Source organism: Hoplias malabaricus, chromosome 2 (genome assembly GCF_029633855.1).
Source record: "Hoplias malabaricus isolate fHopMal1 chromosome 2, fHopMal1.hap1, whole genome shotgun sequence".
Lineage (NCBI taxonomy): Eukaryota > Metazoa > Chordata > Actinopteri > Characiformes > Erythrinidae > Hoplias > Hoplias malabaricus.
The window spans coordinates 35,047,496-35,062,901 of NC_089801.1; the positions used below are offsets into that span (position 1 = coordinate 35,047,496).

Sequence of the window (15,406 nt, forward strand, 5' to 3'; positions counted from 1 at the left end):
TACTGCGATTACCTCCTCCCTGTTCATTGCTCTTTGACCTCCCCTACATACCACCACGTGACACAAGCCTTGCCTGAACATGGATGAGCGAAGAGGTGGTGGGAAAGTTTATCCCGCTTTTAAAACCTCACTATGTGTTATACATGTATTCATATATTTTAACATATTTGCAAAATGAGGAAAGGAAAAGCAGCCACTCATGAGCTTGAGATTACCATGCCCTCAGCTAGAAGGGCACAAATTGCTCAGCATGGGGTTGAGAAACATTGGAACTGTATTATGAGCTCCATTCAATACATATGGTGTGAGTCAGAGTGGTGTTTATGTGATTCATATCTGGCTCATCCTAGACTGGTGGTCACTGTGGAAGCAATCCAGAGATCCTGCTAATGAATTCCTATTGGTTTTTGTCATATTGCTTTAATCATAAAGCTAAATTTTGCTCAGTTCATTGTGTCACTGGCTTGACAATTTGACTGACCACTTTGTGTCACCAGCCTTTGCGCTACCTAGTGTCACTGAAAATTGTTTGTCATGTGTCGACAACAATAAGAGCACACTGTCGTGCCACATTTTTTCAAAAAGCCATCACTCCCCACAGTCTCTGCCTTAATAATGGGTTTTGTAAGGGATACATCAGTCCCTTCTCCACTTAAAACATTGCTTCTGGAGATACGTCTTCTTTTGCAGAGCACAGAAAAAAGAAGAATAGACAGACAGCAAGCTAGCCTGACACGCAATCCTTTTATCACTTCTTATGAGTGCAGATCACCGGTTTTCAGAAGTAAAAGGAGTTAAAAATTTAGCACCTACAACGGTGTTTTGTTACTTTATTTTTTGTAGAAAATGTTCTTATGAATTACAGTTTTTAAAATAAAATCCAGTGGAGTGTGGAAGCACATGTGGACATGTTTCAGTGTGTCGAAATGAGGAAGCTTAAAAATACTCTCATCTACAAGAGGTGACTGCAAAAAAAACAAAACAAAACAAAAAAAAAACCGGGGGAACCATTGGTGTAACTGGTATCAAAAAGGGGAGACATGAAATATCTTGAAAACAAAAGGTAAGAACAAAGATCATATCAGATTACAAGCGCAGATGAGTTGAAGCTGTAATTCAACACTAAGGAACATCACACACGTCATAATACAAGGAATGCACAAACTCTCAGACAAACACACCCACAAAAAAAACACAGACCTCACCTCACAGTCATTGTCAGTGGAGTTTCTCCGTGCACTCTGGCACTTGTACTATTGAGAGAGAGTGAGAGAAAGCGAGAAAGAGAGAGAGAGAGAGAGAGAGAGAGAGAGAAAGCATTTATTATCTCATGCATGTATTTCCAGCAGCTATGACGATCATCAAAACTTACATCATTATTTATGTAATTACATAGCTGCACAATAAATAACATTATGGGTGTAAATATTAGGTAATGCAGGCTGGTTTCCAGGCTGGACACCATGTCACTGCTGAATAATGATTAAAAATGTCATCTTAATAATCTCATTTCCTGTTTACAAAACACAATTTCATGAAAGTCAGAGTGCATGATGATAGTACAACAGAACAGTGATTAATATGTTCTATGTACATAGTTCCTTTCATTTTTGCTCATTAAAGGACCAGGCTTACCTCTGTGCTCATTTTATTCCCAGACTTCTTTACATAACTTTGATTTGATTTAAGATGTTTTTCAGCATTTAAGTGTTTCAAATCAAAATTTTTGGGCGGCACAGTGGAGCAGCAGGTAGTGTCGCAGTCATACAGCTCCAGGGACCTGGAGGTTGTAGGTTCGACTCCCGCTCCGGGTGACTGTCTGTGAGGAGGTGTGTTCTTCCTGTGTCTGCGTGGGTTTCCTCCGGGTGCTCCGGTTTCTTCCCACAGTCCAAAAACACACGTTGGTAGGTGGATTGGCGACTCAAAAGTGTCCGTAGGTGTGAGTGAATGTGTGTGTGTTGCCCTGTGTGGCACCCCCTCCAGGGTGTATTCCTGCCTTGTGCCCAATATTTCCAGGTAGGCTCCTTTTTCAAACATGTATCAGAAAAGAGTATAATTTAGGGCTTGGTGGTGTGAAAAGGGTGTGTGAAAAATATGGCAATATGAAAAAAAAAAAATCAAAAATTTCTGCTCCAAATGTATCAAGGTAGATGAGCAGAACTGAAAGGGAGTAATGTCAAAGAGCATGTCAAGGGAAACAAAAAAATCCCCTCTTTTATTTGCTTAGAGTAAGTCACAATTACCGCTCTTTTTATCTGGCTCAGAGTCAAGACATAAATGACCCCCTGTTTTCTACTGGCTGAAGACAGAAAGCTGACAGCGCCAATATTCTTTTATCACTGTCAACAATGACAGGACAAGAGGGGAAATAAGGCCAGCAATTAGTTGCTAATGACTTCACGTGATTATACCTGACTGTACGTGCTAGCAGAGCTACTCTGAGTGAATAAACCCTCTGTGATGCACCTTGGTGTGATTATAACCCTTCTCCACCCAATTAATTATGCCCCTTTCACACATGCATGGTAATCCAGAAATGTTCCGAATGTTTCGCCTGCACACACAGCCCAGGTAAAGCACCACGTCTAAAGTACGTGTTTCATCTCTCGCTGCAAGAGCAAGCCTGAGGCAGGAAATCTGTGTGCCGCATGTGTGAATGCCCATTCCGGGACATCACCAGACCTGATACTCTGTGTTTCTCTTGAAAATCTCTGGAGTTCATGTGTGAAAAAGGCATTAGCTAAACCCCTGCAATTGATACATGTATGTAATTACTGGAGTTGCACTCCTGTCACCCACCTATCACACTGAAAACATCACCAATTGATTACATATGCATTAAACACTCAACCAAGAGAGGACCCATAAACACTGTTAAATAATGTTCATTTGAAGTTGAGTGACTCAGGTAAACAGGAATGAGAATCAAGACAAAGAGAGACTGCATATTCGTTATCAGGTCATCAGTTTGTGTCCAGGGAGAGTGAGTTATGCCTTTATCATAATAGTCGACTGCGATTGTGAACATGATTAAGCCAAAATGAAAATGGAATCAAGACTAAAATGCATCTACACAAACATCTTAAACTAACGCTTTCTTTCTGCCACCCGCGCAGCTGTCAAACCAGAAAGAATTCAGAGGTTTTATGCCATTCTCATCTGTTTGTGTGAGTTAGAGGGAAGACTGACCTGTTTGGGTGTGGTGGAAAATAAATAAAGAGAAAGTGTTTGTGTGTGTGGGTGGGTGCGGGCGCTCATGTATGTGTGTGCTTCCATAGCTATGAGAACCACATGCATTTGGTTCTCTGTACAGACCTTAGCTACTTTATATTAGATAATCAATAGCACACTCGTTAGAACACCGGAATTGACCATGAGCAGGAGACACGTCTCTATCCATGTTTTTTCTTCTTCCAGAAACAGAGCAATGGGAGACATGGCTCTCTTTCTCCGCGATCCCTCGGCTCCCAAAGACAGAGCTACATAAGACACAGCTGTCTCCCTACAGTACCTTGGCTCCCAGTGACGGTGCTGCAGGAGAAACAGCTCTCTCTATGCAGTTTCTCTGCTCCCAGAGACAGAGCAGCAGCAGCTCTCTCTCCCCGTGGCACCGCTGCTCGCAGAGACATCTGCAAGGCAGCTCATACGCATTAAAATATGCAAACAGTGCTGACAAAGACTGTTTGCTTCTTTTCACATTTAAATTATTCCTTTTAATTGAGCCATGAACCAAGGTGCCATCAATGATTGAGATATTTACTTTGGCAATACTATGTCATTGTCATTGAATATGGTCATGCCAATAAATCTGAATTATTTAGCTTTATCCACACTGCAAATACATTATAGGACCAGAGGCGTGATTGGACCCGGAAATGTCAAAATGTCACGCATCACACTTAACAAGCGAATAGGCAGAAGAGAGCCTCTGTGGCTATTACGCCAGATCCTCTGCTTGTTTACTGGACTAAGAAAATTCTGAATCATGGGGCAGAGGGCTCTAGCAAGAATTGGGTAAAAAATCTTTATCTCGTTAGACATCCATCCATCCATCCATTATCTGTAACCGCTTATCCAATTTAGGGTCGTCGTTAGACATCAATTTTGGAAATGAATGCTTTATTCTGGTTGCTGTGTGGATGAAATGGCTAGAGTTACACTTTGTGACGACAAAGTGATAGAATCAGTTTTTTGTTACTGATGAACAAGGGAGAGTGCTAGCACCTGCTAACTTCTCTCATTTTTTGCATTAGACATCTATTATGGTAATAAGTGATTTTCTGTTGCTGTGGCTAAAATGGCTGCAGTACCATCAAACTTACATTTTATTGTTGTAATAACACGGTCCAGTGTATATATTATGAGCGATGTATGGGTTTTATCATGTAGTCAACAACATTTTATTCAATTACACACATTCCCCTGACTCAACATCAGCTGATGCTCTGAGAACCGTTTGTGACCGGTGTAAATATGAGAGAAAGAGTGTGCAAGAGAAAGAAAGAGAGAGATGTGCATGTGTGATTGTCTGTGTGAGAGACAGGGAGAATTTATGTGAGTAGATGCCCTGAGAGCTGGTTGTGTTTTGAGAGAGAGAGAGAGAGAGAGAGATGGTGTGCCCTTGTTCTTTGGCAACCCGTTTGGTTCCTTTCCTGTACCTGACTGTTGACCTGGTTTTTATGTTATTTCTGTTTCTTCTGTTAATTCTGTTAATCCGTTGATTTAATCTATAGATTATCTCTATTCTTCACTAGAGGCAAAAGTTGTCATGCCACCTGCTCCTGTAGCAATGTTTCTGGTGTAATTTCCTAAATCAACAAAAAGCAGTAAGTACCTGCAATACCATGGCTACTGCTGTGTTGTTTTGCTTGCTCAAAGTGCTCTGGTTATAGAAGACTCTATCGTTCGACAGTTGAAATTAGCTACTCCTTTAGGGGCGCCAGCAGTAACAGTTAGCTGTAACAGTTAGTGGCAACCTTAGACTGTTAGCTAATAGGAGATATTCGAGGACAGTCATTAATGTAGGGGCCAATGATATTCGTCTGAGGTAAATGGCCCAGACAATGTCTGATGCTGTAGTCTGCTCTGGTCCCATCCCAATGTGGCGGGGCGCTGAAGCACTGAAGCATACAGCAGACTTTTAGTGTTAAACTGCTAGATGTCCAAGTGGTGTTTCAAAAATCAAGCGGGCTTTATAGACTTTATAGACATTAAAGCTTGCTAAGCATATGTGGTCTTGCTGATCTACAATAATAAATATAATACTAGAGTGCTATTTAGTGTGTTTTCCAGAACTACAAAAAAATCAGGCAGGTACTGAACCACAAATTCCGGCAGCTGTCACAAGTAATGTCTTTATGGACTTCATTCATTCATTATCTGTAACCGCTTATCCAACGTGTGGTTTTGGACTGTGGGAGGAAACCGGAGCACCCGGAGGAAACCCACACAGACACAGGGAAAACACACCAACTCCTCACAGACAGTCACCCGGAGTGGGAATCGAACCCACAACCTGCAGGTCCCTGGAGCTGTGTGACTGCGACACTACCTGCTGCACCACCGTGCCAACTTTATGGACTCTTTTAATAATAAAATCGAAAATATTATTCATTCATTCATTCATTCATCACCGCTTAACCAATTCAGGGTCGCAGTGGGTCCAGAGCCTAACTGGAATCATTGGGCGCAAGGCGGGAATACACCCTGGAGGGGGCGCCAGTCCTTCACAGGGCAACACAGACACACACACATTCACTCACACCTGCGGACACTTTTGAGTCACCAATTCACCTGCAACGTGTGTTTTTGGACTGTGGGAGGAAACTGGAGCACCCGGAGGAAATCCACGCGGACACGGGAATCGAACCCACAACTTCCAGGCCCCGGGAGTTGTGTGACTGTGACACTACCTGCTGTGCCAATGTGCCACCCCATTGAAAATATTAGACAGAGAAAATTACTACTAGAGAAGATCATTACCTCTGCAAACTGTCCAACTTTCACACTTGATGTAATTACCACAACATTACTCAAAGTATTACTACCAGCTATTATCAATCCTCTTTTAATTATAGTAAACTCATCCCTTAGCCTGGGCAATGTACCCAGATCTTTTAAACTACCAGTTATTAAACGTCTGATCAAAAAAACAAATCTTGATGCTAGCATATTGTCTAATTACAGCCCTATTTCTAATCTACCATTTATATACAACATCTTAGAAAAAGCTGTGGCCCAACAACTTAGTTCATATCTATATAAGAATCATGTATATGAAAATTCCAACCTGGATTCAGGCCAAATCATAGCACTGAGACAGCTCTAGGTAAGATAACAAATGATCTTCTTGCCTCTGATCAAGGCCATGTATCCCTGTTGGTGCTACTTGACCTCATTGCAGCTTTCGATTCAATAGACCACAATATTCTCCTAGAAAGTTTAGAAAACATAGTTGGAATCACAGGGACAACCCTATCATGGTTCAAGTCTTACTTAATGGAAGGTTATAAATTTGTAAAGGTAAATGATCTTCCAATCATTCTAAAGTAAGATTTGGAATTACACAAGGCTCTATTTTAGGACCATTATTATTTACATTATTTATGTTACCACTAGGCACAGTTATAAGAAACCATGACATGAATCTTCACTGTTACCCAGACAACACCAATTGTTAATATCAGCCAAGCCCGATGACAAACAAAGATTAAAGAAAATAGAGGACCATGTAAAAGACATCAAAGGCTGGATGTTGTGTAACTTCCTCCTTCTAAACAGTAATAAAACAGAGGTTCTACTTCTGGGTCCAAAAATGGCCAGAAATTATTTATCAGATTTAATTTAAAATCTTGCTGACTTTCCAGTTAATCCTGGTTCAGCAGCAAAAAATCTTGGCGTCATAATTGACCCTGATTTATCATTTGATCAACACATAGGCGGTATCACTAGGACAGATCTCTTCGCAACATTGACAAGATTAGAAATGCCTTATCCCTACATGACGCAGAAACATTAGTACATGCCTTTATTACTCCAAGGCTTGACTGTTGTAACACATTACTGTTAGGATGCACCTGCAGAAATTTAAATAAACTTCCAACTGGTTCAAAATGCAGCCAGGGTCCTAAAACTTAAAAATGTAACATATCAGTCCAATTCTATCATCACTCCATTGGCTGACTGTTAAATTCAGTATCGATTACAAAATTCTGTTATTAATGTATAAAGCCCTACATAGGCTCGCTCCTGAATACCTTCAATTTCCTATTATGAGCCTACACAATTACTCAGATCACAGAGTACTGGACTTTTAATCCATCCATTCATTATCTGTAACCACTTATCCAGTTGAGGGTCACGGTGGGTCCAGAGCCTACCTGGAATCATTGGGCGCAAGGCGAGAATACACCCTGGTGCGGGCACCAGTCCTTCACAGAGCAATACACACTCACACCTGCGCCACAGTGCCACACTGGACTTTTAATAGTTCCCAGAATTCAGAAGCCCTCAGCTGGGGCAAGAACTTTTTTTTTTTTTAATATATAAAGCCCCCCAACTCTGGAATGATCTTCCAGAAAATGTTCAGGACTCAAACACAATTGCAATCTTCCAATTTAGGATAAAAAAATGTAATTTGTTTAGTTTAGCTTTAGGTAGTTAATGCTCCCCCATAGATAAAGTTGGCAGATCCATGGGAATTATAGCAAACTTAGACACTGGTGCTATCGTCCCGCCTCTTGAGGTCCTTCAGACCGGCTGCCCACGCTCCAGCCACTACCAATTGCCTTGGAGCTGCCCACCCTACATTGAAGTTTTCACAGACTCCTAACCACTATTACCAGTAGACTGACCAGACGAGGATAGGTCCCCCCTTGTGAGCCTTGCTTCCTCCCAAGGTATCTTCCTCAGCTCGGAGGGAGTTTTTCCTTGCCACTGTTGCCCCTGGCTTGCTCTACTGGGGGATTTTTACATTCTTTACATTTCATGTTAAACCTTTATCTTTACTGGAATTCTGTGAAGCTGCTTTGTAACAACATCAGCTGTAAAAAGTGCTATACAAATGAATTTGATTTAATTTGATTTTGTAGCTGCCAAGAGGAGAGGATGGGATGAAGGTCCATTGCATCACCTGAAAAGAGAATGAGCTGGAAAGTAAGAGACTGGAAGTAGCGCAGGGATGGGTTGGGATGATAAATAGAGAAAGAGAAGGAGAGATTGAAAAAAGGAAAGGAAAGGTGAGAGACAGAACAGGAGGAGCAGGGAAGGGCTGTGTCTAAACGAGCACAATACTGTCTATCAAGGGCATATTCTGAAGGAAGAAGGTGTTGAGTCGTGTCAGAATGAATGCTTTAACATGCTGCCTGCTTTCTGCATGAAAGTGCAACATGCAGATTCCAAGCCTGATTCTTGTGCAACTTAGGTAAAAACAATGCAGCACACTAAGGTACTGATTTGTGAGACAGCAAAACAATAAGGCATCGAGGCTAATGCCTGCTAGCTAAGACACAGCCAGGAAGAGTAATAGGAAGACACTAGTCACAGCAGGAAGAGAAGCAGTAGAAGTCGGGTCTGTGCTGTAGGAGAATGCTGAGGCCGCACATGGATCCAAAGCGGGAAAGACTGGATCGCGCCTCAGAGCTTGGAGTGGCAGAGGAAGCAAGCACGACAACGGTCGATTCCAGCTCCAAACACGAGGCAGTGCTGTAGCTATTCAGCTGGAGAAGGGGAAAGTGGGAGGCTTGGGGCCACACACCGACAATGAAGGCAGAGGCAGGATTTCGCTGTGGATGGAGGTCGCAGGGGAGCGGGAGAAGCTGTGCGAGAGCTTGTGAGCTACAGAGCCTGAAGCAGTGGGGGAAATGAAACTCCTAATATGAGGCACAGGATCAGCAGAAACAAATCCAGAGTAGAGGAACAAGCTCACATTGCGAAGCAGTCCATCTTGTGAGCCAAGTGCAGTGAGTTTGTCTGACATGAAAATTACCTGAGGATATATATAGAGCTGAGGGGAGGGGTGCCATCCTACTCCCAAAATGTTATTACATAACACCAATTAACACTAGAAAGGCTGAAATTTTCACAACCTGAGGACAAGACTCTCTCAAGACCCTCTTGCAGCCCATTAGTGAACTATTTTCTACCCATTCTTATGTAAACAAGGCAAAGCAGAGAAGGACACATGAGCTCTATTTTCATTCATTCATTCATTATCTGTTAAGCGCTTATCCAGTTCAGGGTCGTGGTGGGTCCAGAGCCTACCTGGAATCATTGGGCGCGGGGCGGGAATACACCCTGGAGGGGGCACCAGTCCTTCACAGGGCAACACACACACAGCCACATTCACACCTATGGACATTGTTGAGTCGCCAATCCACCTATCAACGTGTTTTTTTTGGACTGTGGGAGGAAACCGGAGCACCCGGAGGAAACCCACGCAGACCAAGGGAGAACACACTAACTCCTCACAGACAGTCACCCGGAGTGGGAATCGAACCCACAACCTCCAGGCTTAATTAAACACCCTGTAGAACTTGTAATTATTGTAAAAAATTATGATCTAACAAATAAACTTTTTTACTGATGATACTGGTATCATATTTCACTTAGCTTGAAGCCACATTGAATCAATTAAAAAAATGGAGAAAGTGTCTCTAACCCTAACCATAATGTAACAAAAATAAATAAATAAAAGCAATCTAACGAATGACAAAATAGCAGCGTCGGATGAGTATGTACAAAGTGTTTGTTTTGAGCAGCATAATAAAGAACCAGCTCGCGACTCCTGTGCGACAAAAGAAAGAGAGAGAGAGAGAGAGAGAGAGAGAGAGAGAGAGAGAGAGAGAGAGAGAGAGAGAAAGAGTATTTGATTTCTCTGCCCTTCGTTGTTGAAAGTGTTTCCTTTCTTACTGAACTCTGCAGAGTCTACTATTTGGCTTTCGTGGAGCAAGCAAGTATTCACATATGTGCATATATCCTATCATTCACGCACCATATATATTATTGCAAGAGATTATCTCCTGCCAAATACCAGCTTCGGATGAGAGAAATGTTTTAGCGTTTGGGCGCTACTTGTATTTTAGCCATCATGTGCATCCAGTTTTTTTTTTTTTTTTGGCCCAGTTCTTCACTTCTTAGTAAAATGATAAGCACTAACTGCTTTCCAGTAGGGTTATAGGGGGAATCTTTGCCTTCCGAAAGATATCGTGCTTTTAGTGGTAAAGAAAAAGTAGTGTCTGTCAACTCTGTAACATTCTGGATAGATATTTCTAGTCAAGATCTAAAACCTCTCTCTGTAAAAATGAGATACTTAATCTTAAACAGAATGCTTCAAAAGCATATTTGAAATGAATGGCAATTCATTCATTCATTTTCTGCAATTCCATCTTGTTCAGTGTTGTAGTGGGCCTGGAGACTACCAAGAATCAATGGGCACAAGGCAGGGACACACTCTGGACAGGGTGCCAGTCCCTCACAGGCGACTGTAAGAGGTGTAGTGCTGTAAAGACGATATATGATGATTACTTTCATGACTATGGATTATTAAACTCACATGGCTGAAAGAGGATCTTATCTCTCTCTCTAACCTTCCAATATTTCCAGCTTTAGAGAACGAGGAGTTGTAAAACGTGTCCGCCCTCATTTCCTGCCCTGCCAAACTATGTTCAGACTGATCTCTTTTTCACCCATTCAAAATAATGGAAGCTTTTAGAGACTTTCAATATTAAAAATCTTCTGTCCTGCTGGAAGCATCACAAATATCACATAAATATACTTTTTGTTTTTGTGTGCGTGTTTGTGTCTCAGACTGCCAATATCTGTTATTTATTTTTCTTGTAACGGTGACAGATGGCTTCACCCCTGTGGCTTTCCCAGAGCTGACAGGCACTTCATTCAGTGAAAGGCTTTTCCCATCGATAACTGTCATGTTAAGGTTTTTTTTTTTCTTTTTTAAATTATTGACCTGTTTCGTCCTCCACTGTAACGACTTTGGCATGGAAGTGTGTGAAAGTATTTTCCAGAGGAATGTTTTTATGGGAAAAAAAAAGTGGGAGTCAGAGTTTAAAGCGATAAATGGCAACACTGTGTATCTGTCTCAGAAATGAAAAGGAAAGCACAGCAGAAGACAATAAACAGAGGGGCTTTGTGTAAGGTTTAGATATGTGGTGTGCGTTTATGTGTGTGTGTGTGTGTGTGTGCATGCAAATTGTGCAGACTACTTTTAATCACATTGTGTTTACTGGTGGCGGCCACAAACTGTCCCCACATTGTAAATACCTACATTTTAGTGTGGAGACATGTTTTAAGGTTAGAGTAAGGTTAGTTTTATGGTTATTATTTGACTAGTAATACTCCAAGTCATTATAATCAGTTGACTTCCTGCTAGTGCTAGGAGAATGAATGACGTCTCTCTCTCTCTCTGTGTGTGTGTGTATGTGTGTGTGTGTGTGTGTGAGAGAGTGAATGTGCATTTTTGTGTGCCTGCCTCATTCCCTCAGACTTTTTTTTCTGAAAATCCTTCTGATGAAAAGATGGAGCCAGCAGACACAGTAGATCTGATGTGAGATCTGATTTGCAGAAACACATTAACCTCTGTACTTAAAGAGGGAGAATAATGCAGCTATAAAAGGTCCTCACTGAGTACACTGACACTGAGGTTCTCACATCTTTCCACTAGCTAGTGCACACACACACTAAGTGAGGCACAGCACATTCTAGGAATGACACTGAGTACAAGTTTGAAGTGATCAGTAAAACTTGTGTAAGCTTTTAAACGGTGCAGTTATTGTTGGAGCCTATTCAGACTTAGCTGATCCATCTACACTACTACCTTGCATTGAGTCAGTTCTGTCTGGTTCAGTGGGTTTTGCTAGACAGCTCACATCTGTTAGAAACAGCCAAACAAACTAAAAGAAAAAGTGCATGTGTTTATACTTGTTTGAAAAACCTAACAGATTTTCCTCAGATCTGAACACAGTATTCATATTTTGGGAAATGTCCCAACCCTTAACCCGAATATTTTAACTGTTTTGGCTTTATGTTTGTCTCTATAGATCTCTAGCAATATCTACATGTAGTCTGACAGACTGTTAGTAGTCTTGCTAATAGCTCAACTGGAATAGAACATCATGAACAAACACCAATCAAAATGGTCTACTATGGTCTACTCAGAGCATACTATTTTAAAAAAACAAACAAACAAACAAAAAAAAAAAACAGCAACATTAATCAGATTAATCTGGAAATCAGATATAGCCATTAAAGTTAAAATTTCTGCATGCCAGAAGCCAACGGATGATTCATGAAATTGAGCTGTTCAGGCAAGTATATGAGCAAAATTAACAAAAGTGAGTTAACACGACCTACGAAGCAAAATAAAACAGACCAGGAACAAATCAGCGAATTACAAATACAAAAGCCAGAACTATATTTAAAATCAGCTTATATCACTCAACTAATCTGGACTTATGTGATGATTGCTGTGATGACAGTACCTACACTTAATGGTCCTTTATGCATGCTTGCAATTTTGAATCTGATCACTTGAAGTGTGTATGTAAACAGAGATTTCCATTGGATTTTTGAGGAGTGTGCAGACACAGCTCAATCTTAATCTAGAATCAAAATAAATTTAAGTGGATCAGTGACAATCTTTGTGTGTAAACATAACTAGAGATCCAAGCACTTAAGGAAGGTGGGGTGGGTTTTTAATAAGAGAAATACTCTAAGTGGCGGGGCAATGTCCTTATATTTTGAAATGTATCGAGTCCAATACCTACTGAACCTAAATGTTGTGTGATGTATACTATTTTTCTTTACGTCACTTAATTCCTAACCTACATACAGATGAACAGATGAATGTTTAAGTCTGTGTGTGTGTGTGTCAGACAAAGAGACAGACGTACCAAGATTGATTCACTGATTGTGTCTCTTCATGTGAAAGCCAATACTCTTAGTTGTAGGGCTCAAATAGGCATATGATCTTGATAAAACATTCAAAACATAAACTCAGACGTCAAACTTACTTCACCTTTTAATCTCACTCCTAAACCATATTCTTTCTCTATCCCTCTGTTCATCTCAACCTCCATCTCTTTTTTGTCAAGCCAAGTCCATGATGGTGCCTGTCGCTTTCACTCGGAAACACAGGTTCACTCTCAGTTTCTGTGAAGAAACACAATCTCCCAACATGCTTTCCAGCTCTTGGAAAGCTTTTACTATCACTCTCCCTTTTCATGAGCATGAACCATAAAAACAAAAGCACATTATTTCCTTAGTTCCACTACTCATCTGATAAAGCAGAGGTGGTGTGTGAAGAACGTGTGGAATATGTATTCCAGTGGTGGGAACAATATGGCCTCTGCCCAACCTTTCTCATTGAAATTGAAAGAAAGCCAGTGTGCTTCGTTTGTGGTGATGCCCCACAAAAGCACAATGTAATCATCACCAAACCATGGTTGTTGTACTTGGCACTGCTGTCCTTTTGGTTTTGGTTTTGTGTGTGTGTGTGTGTGTGTGTGTGTACCTTCAGATAGTCTTTCCTCAGATACTTGTTCCGTCTACGGTCCTCATTCTGGTTGAGTATGGGGGGAAGTTCAGGCCATTTTGGCTCAGAGTCACTGTTTTCTGACTTAAGGCTCCCATCAAATGAGCAGGAGGATGAAGGCTAAAGAGAGAAACATAGTCCATCATGACCAGAACAGTGCATCAACAGTCTTCATCAACAACTAACATCAGAATACATCAGTGGTTGTGCCAATGTTTAATTAGAAGTTGGCATTTGTATGTATAACACTGTTTAAAATATCTATGGGTCTTGTACAAATGGAGCCACCACTTCAGAAAACGTTTGGGAAACACTGGTCTACATCACTACTTGGCATATGTATATCATAGTCACGACTCTGTGTCAAATTAGGGTTTATCACTGGGTTGGACAGGAACGTCCATTTTTTTTTTTTTGCAAAAGATGAGGCATTAGAACTGTTTCTAAGATATCAGGAAACAAATCTCTAGACTGGGTCTCTACATCTGGTTAACATTAAATGTGTGCTAAAGTGAAACAATTGATGATGAAGACAATGATAATTATGATGATGATGACGATAAGAGACCTCTGAGAAAGCTGCATCTTCATCTGTGAGGTCTCCATCCTTCAAAAAAGACAAATGAATGGACAAACCACAGAATCACACAGAGAGAATAGAATGAATGCGTGAAGCAGTGAAAACAAACTATGGCACTTGGCAGTTTATGTAACAACACATCAAATCTAACATAAGTCAAGTATGAGGGCAACGAAAAATGGCTTGTCTCCATTTAAAAGCTTTCATATGGATGAAAACTATCCAGGATTGAATATGAGAAGGGAAAAAAAATAACAGCTGAAATCTATAATCAGCAAAACAAAAACTGAGCCAAAATGTAATTCTGCCATGGAAAATGCAAATGCAACTCTAGGAATTACAAAGAAAAACACAAATACTTCTTGGAAGTGTCTCAGTGGTGAAATGATGAAGAGTTCATGTGCATATGCGTTTATGCATGTACATAAAAGTGTACAGACATGTAACCATTCTGGATCTAAAATACCTCTTTGACTCATCCCAATTAACTTTAAAGGAATTTTACTCAATTCTGCATGTGTGTGTGTGTGTGCGTGTTAGGGTTTAGGGGTGAGGTTGTGTGTGTGTTACCTGGCCACACACTGCTGAAGCTGCACTGCTGCCTTCATCCAGTGAAGCGCTGCCAGAGAAATAATACAAAAAGCCTCATATAATCCAATGTATGTCAAAAGCCTGTAAGTGATATTTGGGGCTGGGAAAATCCTCAGCCTCAATCATAGACGGCTGGTGACAGTTACCAGCATCTATACGCCAGGCTAAACGCTTACAAGCTTCACCAACTTTGGAAAAATAAACATGAAAAGTTTAACATTGCATGTTTATCAGCAAAAAAACAAAAGCGTAATTAAACATTACTGTGCATCTGGGGCACATCTGGCTATTCCTGGAAAGTAGTATTCTAGTAGCACAGTATTCATTTTTCCTCTGTTCACACAAGAAAGCAAAAACATTTTGACATTGCTCATGTACATTTACATGTGAAGCCAGTCATGGTAAATATTTATAACCCTGTGAGGTGTTCATGGTCCAGACCATAGTAAAGTCAGTGTTGCCTCTGACCACAGGCGCTCTTCTGGTCATACAGCCAGCTAGATTCTATGTGTTTTGCTGAAATAGAGCAATATTAAATGCAATTAATACGTTAATTATATGTGTTTTATTGTTCAAAATTTGCAAAATATCTGGCAATGTCTGCCTTTTGTTCCACCGCATTTATTACATAGCAAACAGAAGCACAACTTTAGTAAAACACCACATTATTAAGAGATTTACAGATGAAA

General features: G+C 40.8%; 1 protein-coding gene across 1 annotated transcript in view; it reads right to left on the reverse strand.

The window, feature by feature from the left end:
* The window catches only part of lrch2 (leucine-rich repeats and calponin homology (CH) domain containing 2), a 74,278-nt gene that overhangs the window by 19,043 nt on the left and 39,829 nt on the right, over positions 1 to 15,406 (reverse strand). Inside the window, exons 14-17 of the mRNA XM_066653307.1 lie at positions 14,697 to 14,745; positions 14,115 to 14,153; positions 13,526 to 13,666; positions 1,206 to 1,253 (exon numbers count right to left, since the gene is read on the reverse strand). Of these exons, the coding sequence (XP_066509404.1) occupies positions 1,206 to 1,253; positions 13,526 to 13,666; positions 14,115 to 14,153; positions 14,697 to 14,745 (277 nt within the window). The remainder of the gene's footprint in view (positions 1 to 1,205; positions 1,254 to 13,525; positions 13,667 to 14,114; positions 14,154 to 14,696; positions 14,746 to 15,406) is intronic.